This window comes from Hemicordylus capensis, chromosome 2 (genome assembly GCF_027244095.1).
Source record: "Hemicordylus capensis ecotype Gifberg chromosome 2, rHemCap1.1.pri, whole genome shotgun sequence".
Lineage (NCBI taxonomy): Eukaryota > Metazoa > Chordata > Lepidosauria > Squamata > Cordylidae > Hemicordylus > Hemicordylus capensis.
In genome coordinates, this window is record NC_069658.1 from 369,862,614 (window position 1) to 369,879,413 (window position 16,800).

Below are 16,800 nucleotides of genomic sequence, written 5' to 3' on the forward strand. Positions count from 1 at the left end.
TTCACAAGTCTAGATGCACTGGAGAACCCCAGAAAGGAGGGTTTCTTTTTATGGAATTGATACAGTTGCTTCCTTGGTGCATATCTAAAACTGCCACTAATTTGAGCTGATTGCATTCACGCAAACGAAAGACACAGCACAGGCGGAGGAATTAAAACACAAACAACGGCTATGGAAACTATAAAAACAACAACATCTGCTCCACAAAAGTGGTTTCATCTTCCAGCTTTCATCTTCCCTGTCCTCTTTTTACCTCTCACCAGAAATGGGACTTTTTTTGAAATGTTTTAAATTTTGTCCAAGATAAAAAGCTGGAGGGATTGTTGCCGTTTTGTGGTGTTTTACACAATAACACTGCTTCAAGCAAATCTGAAAGATGGTTCTCAGCCACATTTTTAGTCTAAATGCCTTCAAGAAAATGTGCTCTTGCAGAGAACTACTTGGGTGCATAAAACAAGAATATATGGAATCATGCACATAACAGAATACAGTGTATTATGCAAGGATGGTACAAAAACTATGTACAGGTTAGGTATAAAATCTATATTCTTCCTTTGTAAGCCCTAAATACTCTACCAGTCATAAAATACAAACCACTTGTACAGTCTGTCTGAAATCTGGCAAGAAGCAACTAGGTAACAACGGCTACCACTACTCCCCAAAGGACTATCAATATTACACACTACAATAATCAACAAAATATCTTCAGCTAACAAAGGGTTAATCAAGGCATATCTTACCACATTCATTACCTTAATTGCCTCCCTACTAATCATCATACAACTTGAAACTGCACAAAGCTGCCATGAATCAATCCACTAGTCAATTCTAAAACAACAAAGTCAACAATAAACCCCACTCACACAAAAAATTCAGGAGAGCAAGTTTTTTTTAACCTTGAATCCCAAACTATAACATTAACCCAAATACCCCAGAACTCATGTGTGATTCTAGATATGGGACAAGGTAGACATTGCCCAGTACTGCCCTGGAAACTTTCTAAACAAGTGCCTGCCTCTGCACTTCACCAAGAGTGAAGATGCATGCTAGGTTTCACCCCAAAGCAGAAATTACTGACCCTAGCGTGCTTGCAGATGTGGGCTTGCTCGAGGGTCACCCTGGAACTCCCACATTCCTAGAGACAGAATCAGTGAAACTTCAGAAGTGGACGTGTTGGTGCAGAAATGCTGCTTAAGACTGCTCAGGAGAAATGCTAGCCTTGCATCCACTCTTTGCCTTTGGATTTGGCTATTGGTGAATCAGCCCAAACTGAAAGTTGGTTCCCACATGGACTTGGCAGTGCTGCTATCCAAGCAGTCTCAAACCACTTCCTTATCCCCACAGTGATGGCCATTTCTATGACATGAAATTCAAATTTCCCCACCAGAAACCCATCCCCCGTTTTCTGTTCTCAAATCAGTAAGGAACTAGGGATGTGCACAAACAGGTTCAGAGGCCCTTTTACGGACCTCCAAACTGGTTTGAAAGTCCAGCGGTTCAGCCAGTTCGAAGGGGGGGGGAATAGCTTTAAGGACCAGAGTAGGTGCTCTTACCCCACCTGCATTTCTCCCACTGGCGCTGTGGTTTAAAACAGTCCTGTGGGGTAGCAGCAAAGAGGTACACTGCTGCCCCACTGGACCATTTTAAACCACAGTGCCAGCGGGGGAAATGCAGCGGGAGGTAAGAGCACCCTCCCTGGTCCTTAAAGCTATCCCTTCCACCCTTCGAAGTGGCAGTCGCCAGTTCCATGCAAATCCCTAATAAAAACCTCTCTTTCGCTCCTCCTCTCTCTCTCCCCCTCTCCTCCTTTCACTGTGAGAAAACAACTCCTCCCCTCTGCCCCCCAAACCACCCCTCCCTGCCCAGACTGCCCCACTTACACTTTCTGTGGAAACCTGTGGAAATCGCCTACATGCTGCAATCTAACACACACAAAAACTCCTCAGGCATTCAATACAGCAAAAAAAAAAAAAAAAGGTGTTATTTTATTCTAACTTTTCCATGGATTTGAGGGCTATTTGTTGTAGAAAGGTGTAGAATGGCACATTTGTCATTTATACAGCCAGCAACATCCCCCTGCGGAAATCAACACTGTACAATTTTCCATCTAGAAAGGCTCACAGAGTGCTATATGTTCTCCCTGTCTGTGGCTTACCTCCCTGCACTCTGTCCCCCTAGGCAATTTTCTCCTTAGCTGAGCTAAGTGTGTGTGTGTGTATATATATATATATATATATTCAATGTACATTGAAACATTGCTAGGAATATCATACTAGAAGTTCTAATACGATAGCAATTCACCATTAAGAGTGGGAACACCATATAAACGGTGGAACATTTGCTTATGAAATAACCTAAGTGTTTTTGTTTTTCCCCCTAACCTCCAGATAGTGGGAGTTTTCTGCTAGCCTGAAACATGAAGCAGTCCTACAAGATTCTATTTCTATCTAATATAATGACATAAAGCGTTAATTAACTGCTGAGTCCAGCCAGGTTCGTGGCTTGGCAGCACACTGTGGTCATTTGAGTTCAAGAGTTAGCTTAGAAGTTGGCTTAGATCCAAAAGGCAGCAAGTAGAAGGAGTACACTTAGTACTGCACCGTGAACTCTGTGCAAGTGGACAACTTCTAGTAGTGCTCATATTGGAACTTCTAATACGATAACAGAGGATGCATTACAATGCATTACAATCCATGGGCAATAAGGAGGATACTCTTTGTAACATATAACCAGAAGCGTTCCTACCCCTGGACCTTGGGGCCCTGGTCTGTGGCCTCCAAGGTCCAGGGGGGCTTCCTGTTGGCACCCCACCCCATGCTCAACCTGCTGCTGCCCCATGGCACCACACTGTGGCGCCTAAAAGTTCAATAATTCTAGCCACCATTTACGTGGCTGGGGTGTGGGGGTGAGCTGAGCAGGCCTCCCCCCCCATGACATTAGGGCTTGTGACACTCTATTCCAACTGCACAGGCATGTCGGAGTGCCTCGCAGTTCTCAAGGACCACCGCCCCCACGGGAGTGGGAGATGCCTGCTCGGCTCACTCCCACACACTCCAGCCGTGCACATGGCAGCTATAATTAATGAAGTTTTCAGCTCCACGGTAAACTTTTTTTTAACGTGTGGGGTGCCTCCGAAGCCCTTCAGGTCCAGGCACCAAAAGTACCTGGGTGCACCCCTGCATATAACACTTCCTCCCCACCCTCGACTTTGTTTTTATCTCTCACCCAAGCAGAAAATGGGAGTGCACACTGCTCACAAACCAGGGTAGGACACATCTCCTACCCTAATCATCACAATGTGAACAAGCCTTTAAAGTGTTGTGATCCATGAAAAGGCCTCGAAAAGAGCTTGTTCAAAATCTTGCATAAGATCTTGTGCAAATGAAGGAACTCTACAAGATTTAAGGTAACTTTTTCACACAGTGTTTCCCAAAATCAGAATCATGAGCAGAACAAGCAGGGCACCTTACAACCAAGCCAAAGTATATATAAGTGTATTTCTCTTTCAGATTGCTAACCATTCCTATTTACACAATACAAAGTTAAAAGACATTTTAATTTCTGTATTAATTTTATTGAGGGCTGGTTCAAATATTATCCCGCCCATATGGAGGCAAATGAAAAACACGTCCATGTGGTGACATTCTATGCAGTTGGAAGAAAGATCTGTAAGATCTTCACCTTTGTGTTGTTCCAATTCTGTGCAAAGAATTTATATCAGTGGTGGCTGCTGCCTGCTATATGTAGCACTGAATAGAAACTATAAATCTAATTGAAATAACACAATGAGGTCATTCACACAATCAAAAAATAAAGCTCTATACATGATTTGTGTGTAGAGCCAAAAGAGGTTCTGTGGGCTAGGCTCCCTTTGCCCGGTTTCTGCTGCTTGTGAGAATTACCTCACTGTGTTCTACCTGGGCTTGGGACCTGTGTTTGCTCCCAATTTTCAGTTCTGTGGGAGCAAGGTAAAAGGAAAATCTGGGTAGAAGTTATTGTGTGGAAGCAAGGTAGGAAGAAAAGCTACCCAGGCTTTCCTCCTAACTTGCTTCCACACAACCGAAAATTAGGAGCACAAACAACCCCCAAACTGAGATAGAACACAGCTTTTGATTGTGTGAATGGCCTCATTGTATAAGTGCCTGCAAACTGCCAACTGGTATTAGTAAGGACGAGAGTTGACAACCGACATTTCAGTCCATGTCTTGATTTCGCTGACCTGGCCTTAGAGTGATCACTCTAAGTGACATAAACCATTGTGAAGACTGCAACTAACATCATTAAAATTAACAGGAGGTGAAGAAAACCTCATGGAAAATGCAAAAGAGTCTTGTGGCACCAGAAAGAATAACAGATTTTGTGCATAAGAGACCACTTCATCAGATGCATGGAGCATTATCATCAATTGGCAGAGCAACAAAGTTTTTTTGCTAACAGAAGCACGATAGTGTTCCTATTCATTTAAAATCACTGAGCTGGTTCATATATAATGCAGAACCATGGTATAACACATCTATGTGATGTCTCCAGGGCTCGGGACAGCTCGAGATAGTTCCAATTTAGGTTAACAAGATCAGCCCATTCAGATATCTCAACCAATTTTGGTTTATTTTTGCGTAAATAGGAAGTAAAAACTCATGCAGGAATAGGAGGGAAAGTGTGTGCTTCTGCATTTCTGAGATATTGCACAGGACCAGGTCTTAAGAATGTAAAACAGACCTACATGCCCAGAACAGATCCAACTTTCATCTGCAAGGGAGGTAAACTTTGGCAGCTTTCCTCCCCGCGTACCCTTAAGACCTTCTCACTGATCGTGAGAAATCCGTCTATGTGGGGGTACTAATGTCACCCATTATTACAGCTGTGACTCTCTTTGATGCCTCCCTATTTCCTTCTGCAACTCCCAGTCACTGTCAGCATTTTGATCAGAAGGGCGATAGCACATTCCTAGTAGCACACTTCCTTTCAGGCCTTGTATTGTCAAGAGTTTCTGTAGAGGACTCTAGTCTTCCTAGGTTTTCTAGCTTGTTAGATTCTATCCTTCTTTAACATACAGTGCTACTCCACCCCCAATTCGCCCCTCCCTGTCCTTTCTTTAGAGTTTATATCCAGGAATAATAGTATCCACTGGTTCTCATTATTCCATGTTTCCATTATGCCTACTATGTCTATGCTTTCATTAGCAACCAAGTACTCCAGCTCGCCCATCTTGGTTCAGAAGCATCTATACACTGAATCTCTTACCTGGTTTGAGCTATCTTTATTATGGCCATTTAAGCTCTTTGATCAACTAGCACATCCTTCTGACTGCTCTTTACCTGGTCCTACTCTGACTCCTTCTGGTTTATCTGAAGCATTTTCACCCTCACACCTTAAGGGATGGCATATGCCAACCAGATATTGCCCATATCCTATAGGCTATCTTCCAGGCGTCATTTTAAAAGTTGTCCCACAAGCTTTATTTTAAGCGCCAGTAGTTGGGTTCCATCTTGGTTGAAGCATGGCTCCACACAGGGGCGTAGCTAGGGGAGAGGGGGCCGTGTTCACACCTCTCTCTGGTGGCCCCTCAGAGTGAGGGAGATAAGGAAGAAAATAGAGAGGGGTGGAGCTGGGGGGGGGACCCTCAGGAGCTGGGGCCCCGGGTTCTTTGAACCCTTTTGCTCAATTATAGCTATATCCCTGGTTCCACGTTATGAATGAACAGTCTAAAATGCTGTTTTGGGGCAAAAAAGCTAAACTTCATAGCTCCTTTATTCTCCTGACTGAGCAACCCACTCAGCCTCGCATACACACACACACACACAGAGACACACACGTTCTATCACTCTTTCTTCAAGATAACTACAATAGAATTGTACCTATTGTTTTGTAGATCAGTGATTTACATAATTCATCTTAATTTAAAATGGACTGGTTTAGATTACACATAAATAACTAGTACCTGCTACCAAGTATATCTGCAATTACTAAATGGTAGAATTTGAAAAAAACCAAAAACAATTAATGTGTGTATGTTAGCTATGATAAAATTCCATATAATTTGAACCATTTATTGTATTTACAACACTTAAGCACACTTTTCTTCAAGAAGCTCAGAGCAGCTTTCATGTGATCTCAAAATAATCTCCCATCTGGCATTGAGCAGACTCAGACCTGTCTTTGGCCATTTACTCATATTTATTTGGTACCTACGTTAATAAATATTCACAGATACAAAACAGTGTATGTTTTTTGATATCTGGTAGATTAAGTCTAGAAGTGGGATGCAGATTGTGCTGCTACTGGTGGTGGTGTTCTAATTAAGGGACATTCATTCACAATCCACAAATGTCATTCTCCAGTCAGAGTTTTTTCCCTTTCCTTTGCCCCACATAATGTCTGGAATACACAAATCTAGGACAAATGAATGTTATTTTAGAATCATTTCCTACTTTCTCCAAAGAAGTAAGTCAAAAGCCCATTGCACAAATATGTGGAGTTTGATCCATGCACTCTTTCAAATCAGTTCTTTGATAGTGAACAGAATTCCGACGTAATAAAAAAAACAAAGACTGCTAGAATCAAAGGCAGCTATAGAACTGCAAATGTATGGCTGTCGTAAGAATTATGGTGGAGATGGAAAAGCTCATTGACTGCCAGACTGTCTTGATATAGACAACTTAGAATCTGAGGACACTTTTAAAAGAAAGATCAATACCAGGGCCAGACAATAGTAGCAAAGAATAAGCTGATTCAGAAATAAAGACAACACACACTCTAACAATAGAAGGGACCGATTTAGAACAGCTAAATCGGTGCCACAAAACACGACATGATAGAATAGTAACAAAAGTTAAAGAGGGGCTTTATGTATGTTGTATTTGGCGGAAAAGTACCAGTTGTGTAATGAACAAAACAAGACTATAACAACAACATATACTGCAAATCACTATGCTTCTGAGTCGAGCCAAACTTAAGTTGGAGGCATGAGAGAAGGAATTCAACCTTGCCCGTGGGAATATATACCAGAGAATGTATCCATATCAACACTTTTTCTCACTGCGAGATGCTTTCTCTTCCCCGCCCCCCAGATATCTTTTGATGGATTGAACCGGTGGACTTCGGGGGACTTGAGGATTTTACCATTAAATATCAGATAGCTTAAAGAGGATAAAAACTCTATCTGAATGAGATTCTTAAGTTCCCAGCTTCTTTAGCAGTATACTTCCCCACTCCTCATATAATTTGAAAAAAGAAAACAATGTACTTGTATATATTTTGTTTGTTGATACAACTGAGAAACAATGAGGGCACAAGAGGAAGAAGTGAAATTGCTCAGCAGCTCATGTGTGATTTACTGAAACATGGACTTACCTATGAAATAAGCCAGCAGAATGGCAAGCAAGATGGCAGCAGCTATTGCTGATAAAGCAGCGCATTTCCAGCTACAGTACTTGGAGGGCTTTTTCAGCTTGAATGCATTTCTGGAGAAAGTATTTCTAGGTAACAGTCTGGGAGGTGGTGTATAAACTGTTCCTGAGGTTAAAGGGTATCCAGGGGAAGAACTACTGAACAGAGGAGTTGTTCCAGAAGATGTCTTGAACAAGAAGTGTCTGAAACACAAACAAATGGGTCACAATTAACAGATGCAGCTCAGTAGCAGAATGAGGCCACCCACTGGCCTCATACTTGGGGGGGGGGGGTGCTTTGTCCCTCTGGACAGGCGGCATGGTGGCCACCTGTGACTGGGGATCTTGGAAGAGGGCGGAGTTGTGACAGCCATGCGCGTGGCCTGCTCCTTAGGTGAACATCCCAGGGCTACTTAAATCAAGAGTGTGTGCAGTGTGTTCTTAAATGCTTCACGGCTCAGGAGCTACATTTACACTCTCATCTGCTTCAGGGACTTCGCAACTTCAAAGGCTGTGCGGCCTTAGGAGAAGGAAGTCCAAGAAAGATCCTTGACCTTCTGGGTTGGCCATGATGGACAGTATCAGCTCTGATACGATGTCTGCGTCTGAGCCAGGGTGTTTCAGCCTTCAGGCTGGAGAAGGGCAATGTCTGTCCAAACCCAGCATAGGTTAGTCTCTCACTGCCTGGGGGTATTTTTTTTCTTGCTAAAGTCCAATTTGAATTAATTAATAAAGTTGTGGCCCTTTTCTCCCAAGTTTGGTTTCATGTGTATTTCTTGGGGCACCATGGTGGTGGGTGTGGGACAATAACAACTCAGATGTTTGGGAATACAAATGCAGCTAGTGACACAGAGAGAAAAGGAATCAGCTTTTATTTCGATCAATGACCAGAACAAGAGAAAAGGAAATGAAGGTTCTGTTCTACTCAGTATGCCTAGTTATAATTTTGAAATACTATCTGGTGATTATTGTAATGCTAACACAAATCCACAAGTAAATCCTGCTGTTTCTGTATTTATTTATAGATCTCTATATTAGAAGGTTGAAGTTAGACAGCAGTAATAATCATCACCAACATCCTTATCCAGCCTACCAAACACCAGCCCACACAAAACACTTGAAATACATTCAGGCTAGTGCTCTGCAGAGGCGTAACTAGGGAAAACGGCGCCCGGGGCAAGCACTGAAATGGCGCCCCCCCCCACCGCGCCCCCCAACATACTACATTATACTTAGGTTTTTCCTCACAAGTGCCCGCCGCCAAGCCAGGCCACTGACTGGCCGCCAGGCGCCAGCAAAGCAATGGGGGGCGCGCGCAGGCAGCGCGGAAGGGACCGCTCATGGGGAAGGGGGCACCGACGCGCTCCCTTGACTGCTGCAGCGCTGCTGCACTGAGCAGGAAACATTTGTATTAACAAAGAATTTTAAAAAATTTAAAAAGAATTTGGTCATGGCGGCGCCCCCCACGTGACCAGAAAAGATGGCGCCCGGGGCACGTGCCCCCCTGCCCCCCCTATAGTTGCGCCTCTGGTGCTCTGGCAACCCTCCAGAAGAAGACAGTGCCATAAATATGAAACAATAATTGATTACACATTCAATATATATTTGCCCTGAGCTTCAAACTTGTATAAATGGGATAGTTATAAAGTTACTTCCAGTCAGTGTCTGGGTTTCCCATAGGGGTAGCCATATTTTGTTGCACCATATTCTATCTCTCGCTAATAGTCTGGTACAACCGTAAAGAGAAACAAATTTATTTCAGAAAAGCCTTCATGGCTTAGAGTCCACTTCATCAGATGCACAAAGTGTTATCCTCAGTTGCAAGTATATATGTTCAAAAGAGGATAGAGAAAAAGGACAAAATTGTAAAGGCTATGCCATGGAAGAGGCACAGTCAATGATATGTAGAGTAACATGCAAGAGTTCGGTGACAATTCACAGCAGCAATAATAGTCAATAAAGCAGGCTTCCAGGTTAAAGTATTGGGACAGGAATAATGGTTTCCTATTAACTCTGAAAAGATGAATGCAAGTCGGGTATTACAGTCTCAGAGTGGCCGCTTTAATTGTGTTCAGAAGGCTAATGGAAGCCATATGGAAATAAATACAAAATAGGTTCAGACTTTAAGACACTCACACAAGAAACAAGCAGTCACATTCTGCACCTGCTACAGGGTCTGAATATCACACTTTGGAATAATTATGTCTCAGGGTTACAAAACTCTGAATTAGAGAGAACAGGTTACAACTATCTGTACAGACTGAACTGGTGAGAAGTGTCCCTAGTCACTGCTAACATAGTAAAGAGACTAGTAACACTCCAAGGCAATCAGATCCTAAAGACCAGAGGTGCATTATAGGTGCACCTACCTACTTCCTCCCATCCATCTTCTCTATTATTATTTTCCCAAGCCCTGATTGACAGCAATTCCCAGTTATGGAACGTAGAAGAGAAATAATTTTGCATTAAAAAATGAAAGCATGTAAAATTACTGGCCCACAACAGACATATTACTGTCACAGAACAATTATTTGCTGAGCTTACCTAACTTTTGAAATAAGATAAAGACTCAGCTCCATTTTTAAAAATCAATTCACTGTGGGATCTGGTGCAATTGATCAAACTAACTAAGGCCTCAATCTAGCCAATTAACCGTACAATCTTCTTCACGATTTTTTGCCTTCTGGGTAGTATAGAATTTCCCCTAAACCCTGTTGCACTGCCAGAGCAAAATGCTACACCAGTACAAGCAAGAGACCCTTTTCACCAGCTGAACTCTGTCAGTGCAAAAGAGAAAACTGGAAAGAACGAAGAATGTAGACGTTAGCTGGAATTATATGCTTCCTCATGGGTTAGCTCCACATCTGACAAAACAAAACAATATGCCTGAAAAAGAGGTGGCATAAGTTAAAACATTCCAAACTGAAGTGAACAGAAAGTTCAAAACAAATGCTTTCCTGCCAGCACTACTTCACAAAGGAAGACATACATGATTAGGGTAAATAACCTCCAGCAAGGGAACCCAGTTCGTATAGACAGTATATACCAAGATGATCCACAGGACTTTTAGACAATTAAGAGAACAAGTGTGGAACTTTGGTGATGGGTCATGTTAACAAAATGAAGCACTTTACACAAGCAACATACAACAGAAGACTAACTAGAAGGCAGAAAATCACCACACTCTACATGAATTATTTCATTTTTACACTTGCTTCGGGGGAGAAACCCTCAATAAATGAAACCAGAATCTCCTCATCTCTGGTTCTTTTAAAATGATTTCTGAAAACACACCTGTTTTATCAGGCTTTTAGTTTATGATGTTTAAAGTGTTAAAGTTTTATTTATGATCATTATATCATTTGTTTAGGTTTTGGTTTGATTTGATTGTAAACCTCCTTGAAAGGGCAGTAGATAAAAATGACAAATAAAAAATAAATAAAACTACAATAATAAAAGTCAAGCTAACTGTGAAATATAGAAAAATATGTAGGGAACATATTTCCATTTCACCTAGGAGTCCTGTATCGATCTGTGAGCAAAGCCAACAGAATTGTTTTTAATCCAGTTGCTAAATGCTAATGGAAATTACAAAATCATTGTCAAGATTTTCACAGGGCATAACATACGGTTGCTGGGGCACATAGACTGAATGAAGGCCACAATTGCTTGATACTTCTAAAAAGCTTTTCTCAATTTACCAAATTCAGGATGGACGAGAATAGTTGCATATGGTCCATAATAAAAATGACTTCACATTACTCTCTGCATATTCAGGCTGCACGCTCACAACTGCTTTTCCAGCTCTGTTGGCTAGCCAGGATAGTAGGTGGGTGTGTGCTTATGTGTCGGGTACACTCGATCTTGCCTTGTGGCTGTGGTACAGCCCACACATGTTCCCAGTTAGTGATTCCATGGGAACAGACTGTGGCAGCCATTGGCTTCCAGGGACCTGAATGGAATCCTGGAAGCCCCTGCACTGCCATTCGAGCTGCCCTCACCCTGGAAAGTCTTCAACACATCACCACACACCCTCTCATTGGTCCCAAGGCTGGAGTGGGTGGCTGCAACAACTCCAACCGTGCTTGGCCACACTCAGTGGAGACAGTGATTTCTGGAGCACTGCGGTATGGAATAGCATGCCCGTGGAGGCGTGGCAGCATAACGCCTTCCCTGACACAGGGTACTTGGTTGGGCCACAGCCCAGGTGACCTATGCTTCAACCCAGCAGTGGGAGCAAGCCAGGTGGAAAGGGGCTGTCCAGGACTAGACTGACAGATGGGGTGTGAAATCACTATCAAGATAAGGGACCACACAGGGCAAGAAGCCACAAACAATAACAAAAAACCCCTGTGTCAGACAAAAAGTATATGTCTGAGGAATACTGACAAAATCTGTGCATCTATAGGGTACAGAATTGTACACATGTAACCCAATGTAGGGAAATTGGTTGCCCCTGAAAATACCATGCACCATATAGTGTGCTGGGAAGATGAATGCATGCTGAATTAATGGCATCTTAAAACAAATCACTCTGTACTGTGTCCAGAATTCCTGCAGGCAGGAAAGAGATAACAGCCGCCCGGGGGAAAGTGTTTTTCTGTGAAAATTTACTCGTGCTACTAAGAAATAGTGCAGGTATTTGTACCAATGGGGCAAACTGGGACATATTTCTTGGAACTTGAGCATTGTATACATGTATATCTGTATTTACATTTGTATCTTATAGTGATGAACGATTTCTTCTTTAGAAAATTATCTACGCTAAAAAGAGACACATGAATGATTGCCCATGAGGAAGAGAGTGCCCTCGAAACGGGTATAAAACCTGGGTGCCTGTCGGACACTAATTTTGGCACTTTCATCATCAACTGCCATCTGCCAACATTTGAGGCATTGGTTGGCATTTCCACATCTGATATCTTATTACACCCACATCGGTGGAGCAGATATCTGGACACAGTACAGCATGATTTGTTTGAGGATGCCATTCATTCAGCATGCGTTCATCTTCCCCAGCACACTATATGGTGCATGGTATTTTCAGGGACAACTAATCTCCCTACATTGGGTTACATGTGTACAATTCTGTACCCTATAGATGCACAGATTTAGTCAGTATTCCTCAGACATATACTTTTTTGTCTGACACAGGGATTTTTTGTTATTGTTTGTGGGGTGTGAAATCAAGCAGTCCCACCTGAACCCCAAGGTTGGATTAGGCAAACCCATAAACTGCGGGGCATCCTGGACAGAACCTTTCCTAGTACCTTCTGCCATACTGGGGTTACTGCTGCACCCACAATAGGCAATTGCACATCTCCGGGGGTGGGGGTAGGAAGGGACTGTTCCCATACCCATACTTGATTACTGCAACACCAAGCCAAACGTAGCATGTGTGAATGTGTTAGCATGCTGGCCTTATACACATGTGCACTCTGTTGTATGTTCCTGGCTAAATCACCTAAATAGATTATGGGTAAAGTGCTTTTAAATTGGGAATTAAATTAAATTGGGGAAATTATCTGAATGCTAGGGGAAGTCTTCCCTTCTGCAGTCAATCTGTCCAGCTGGGGAAGCAGACAGCTATTTGCCCCGCAGAAGAGGTCCAAATTGGCTCGCACCAAACCAGCAAGCATAAATAACTATATAGATCGGGTCCAGAAAGTGATTTGCCAGTGTGTATGGCACCATGCCTATGCTAAAGCACCACCAATCACAAGGGAGGAAATCCATAGGGGTGATTAGGGTACTCAGATCGGCGGCAGCTGTGAGGTTAGAATGTGATCCACTGAGTATGGCGGGGGCACATCTTAACACACCGACACCATTTTTCAGTCCGGGAACCATTATAATATTGTTACTTTTCTGTGCACATTAGGGATGTGCACGAACCGGTCCGGAGGCCATGTTGGAGGCCTCCGGACCGGTTCGGAGCCGGACCGGTCCGGTGGTCCGGCACCGAGTGGGGGGTCTACCTTTAAGGGCAGGGGGGTAGAACTTACCCCTCCCACCGCTCTTCCCCCTCCAGCGCTCTAGTTTATAGTGAAGTTTTTGGGGTGGCAGCATTCCTCGCTGCCGCCCCTGCCCCTGTTGTCGCCTGGAAGCCTTTGTAGTAGCAGCACGCATGTGTGCGTGGCGGCGCATGTGCGCCTGTTGCCGCCTAGCGCGTGCGCGCCGCCACACGCACATGCGTGCTGCTATTACAAAGGCTTCCAGGCGACGACGGGGGCAGGGGCGGCAGCGAGGAATGCTGCCGCCCCAAAAACTACGCTATAAACTACAGTGCCGGAGGGGGAAGAGCAGCGGGAGGGGTAAGTTCTACCCCCCCACCCTTAAAAGTAGACCCCCCCCTCGGTGCCGGTCTGGACCGGTCCGGACCATGCACATCCCTAGTGCACATCATGTTGATAGCATCTGAATGTCCCTAGAAAGAGTTTCGCAGTGTGTAGATCATGCACAATGCATATTAGGATAATCTTCACTTAGGCCCAGCAGACTTAATGCTGGCTCCTGACCTATCATTTGGAAACTGTCCATCCATCCCCATGCTGAAATGATCTCTCTCATTTTATTTTTTTATTTTTACATTTATATGCTGCTTTTTCCTCCAAGGAGCTCAGAGCAGTGTACATGGTTATGTTTATCTGCATAACCACCCTGTGAGGTAGGTATACATGACTGGCCCAGATACATGATACATGACTGGCCCAGAGTCACCCAGTGAGTTTCATGGTTGAATGGGGATCTGAACTCAGGTCTTCCCAGTCCTTGTCCAACACTCTAACCACTATGTTATGCTGGCTCTCTTATTTACGTTCCTGGTGTTAGGAAATAGTTTTCTTTTATGTATGCACTGATGCTAATTATGTTATCACTAATCAGGTTCCCTTGTAACCATTGTTTGCAAACCCACTTCATACCATTATCTTGATCTTTTGTTTATGAGTGATTGCATATGCCTTTGATAATTAACATGCTGTTTGGAAACTAGCTTCACAGTTAATTTTCCTAAATCTGCAGGTGACACTAAGCCTGACCAATGCTGTAAAGAAAAATCCCATGTCCTCATGAAAATGAGAGGGATTTTTCCCCCATAGGAGGCAGTCAGGAATCACTTATTTAATGCTGTCAATCAATGCCCAGTTATGTGAGTATATAACTCACATCACTGGGCATTGATTGACAGCATTAAAGAAGATGTTAATCTGGATGTGAGTATATGGATGTTAATTCTTGGCCAGTGCCAGTCTCATAGTGAGGACTCATTAGGCATGCTAGACATAAATCAAGGTCAAGTTACAAGCCAAAGTCAAAAGATGGGAAGTCAGGTCTATGAGGGGGAAAGGTAAGTCAGGTCCAGTAACTAGCTAAGGTCAGAAGCCAAGAAGTCAAGTCTATGCAAGAGCAAGGAAAGTCAAGTCTAGTCACAAGTCGAGGTCAGAAGCCAAGACAGGTCTATGCAGGAACAAGGTAAGCCAAGTCAAGTCAAAGTCAAAGCCAGGAGGTCAGGTCTGCGTGAGAGCAAGGTAAGAACTAGGCCAGAAGCTTTTGCAACTATGTTGTTTCAGCAAAGTCCTGCAGCAGACTTAGCCCTTTTGAAGGGAAAGCAGAGCCTGGCCACGTCCCCTGGTCTGGAGGGCTGGAAGGCTTAAGAGGCCAGTGTCTTGTTATGGCTGCAGTATAGATGAAAAACTGGCAATGAAGCTGGTGTGGCTTTGACCTCATCTTCTGAACTGAAGGAGGAAGAAGAGGGCAAGGAGCATTTGGGGGGAATACAGGATCCCCTGGCTTTCGGGAGAATGGGAGAACTTCTTGTATCCTGCTTCTGTCTCTGAGTCCTTGGATCAAAGTGGGGGTTCAGGAGACACAGGAGCGCCCCTGGAGTGGGGGGGAACGGGCATCCTGTCTCTTCCTCAGAGTTCTCGGGATCTGTCTCAGATGAGAAGAGGTCAGGCTCTGAGATCATCATGACAATAACTTTACTGACTTGCCTCAATACACTACCCAGCTCAACACACTATCATAAATCTGAATGATAATAAAGAAGTTTGAATTATATTTTGCATTTCTCCCTTCCTCCCCCACACCCACCTTTAAATTGTTGGCATCAGTGTTGTGTGTTGATGCCTTTCTATTTCTATGCTTTGCCAATAAAAATATTGTTGGAAGCTAAACGTTCTTGACTAATGCAACTCTGTACACTTAAATATAACCAGATACTCAAACAACATTACTGGACTAGCAAAGGGACAATATTGAGGAGGTAAGAAAGAATCAATATCCAAAGTATGGATAATAATAACCTATCCTTAAATTAAACCCTCCTGCACCAATTTTCAAGGGGCTCCTCTATCCAGAGAAGAAACAGTCTATAGGAGCCTGGTGACAGAATATTAACCTGTGATAAACAAGAATTCCAAAGATTGTCAGCTCCATGAGGTGAGCAGTTCACATAGCAGGCTTTCAAAACAACCTGAAATCTTTAAATCTGGATGTCTTTCTCACTCTACAGGACTGACAATAGAGAACTAATCAGACTTATAAATATTCACATGAGTAGCTGAAACCCTCAACAATAATTTGTAAAAAACATAGCACCTGGGCAGAAATAAGAGTATGTTTGAAGGAAATGTTTTGATAATATTACACTTTCATTGGTCCATACAATTTTCAGAATAAGTGCTACTGCAGTTAACCTGGGGAAAGTTAATGAGAAATGGGGCAAATATTCAAAGTCCCTACAACCAAATAAAGAACAGCTTGTGAGGACATCATCACAGATGAAGGAAGCTCCCCTGCAGGCTGTAAGCTTAGCCGTTCAGTCAAATGATATCATATCACAGAATTTTCAACTAGTTCAAACTGACAAATACAATATAGGATAACAACAGAAGAATGATTTAAAATACTCTCTCACACAAGGTTAGGAAGCAAACTAAAAGGTAATTGATCTCTGAAAATGTTATACTATAGAATACAGAAACTAATGGCTGCTTTAGATGGGCTGTGCTTTTATGCCCAAATGTAGCTAGATGTTGTGGGGAAAGATGTATTAGCTTCATGAATAAAGATTGCACCAAAGTCTGTATTACTGCCATTATATGGATCGGGAATCCACAATTGGCAACAGATTACCAACATGAATACACACAATAAAACAGACATGTGCACAATCCTCACACAATGAAAACATATAGACGTACAGGTGGCCTTGTTATTCATGGTCCCGGTACCTATGGTTTCACATATCCGCGGAGGGACCCAGTTTCTTTATCCACAGTTTTAAAAATAGGCAAAATTTGCCCATCCACAGTTCCTATGTGTCTGGGAATGACTTCTGGTGTCGTTTCTGGTCACCATTTTGCAACACAGAGCCATTTTGTGGCTCTTTTTTTTAAAAAAGGATTTC

The 16,800-nt window shown here is 43.1% G+C and overlaps 1 protein-coding gene across 20 annotated transcripts in view; it reads right to left on the bottom strand.

The window, feature by feature from the left end:
• The window catches only part of TENM2 (teneurin transmembrane protein 2), a 1,486,671-nt gene that overhangs the window by 319,756 nt on the left and 1,150,115 nt on the right, over positions 1–16,800 (bottom strand). For all 20 annotated transcript variants that reach the window (XM_053288965.1, XM_053288966.1, XM_053288972.1 and 17 more), the window contains one exon: positions 7,354–7,592. In XM_053288965.1, coding sequence (XP_053144940.1) covers positions 7,354–7,592 — 239 coding nt within the window. The remainder of the gene's footprint in view (positions 1–7,353; positions 7,593–16,800) is intronic.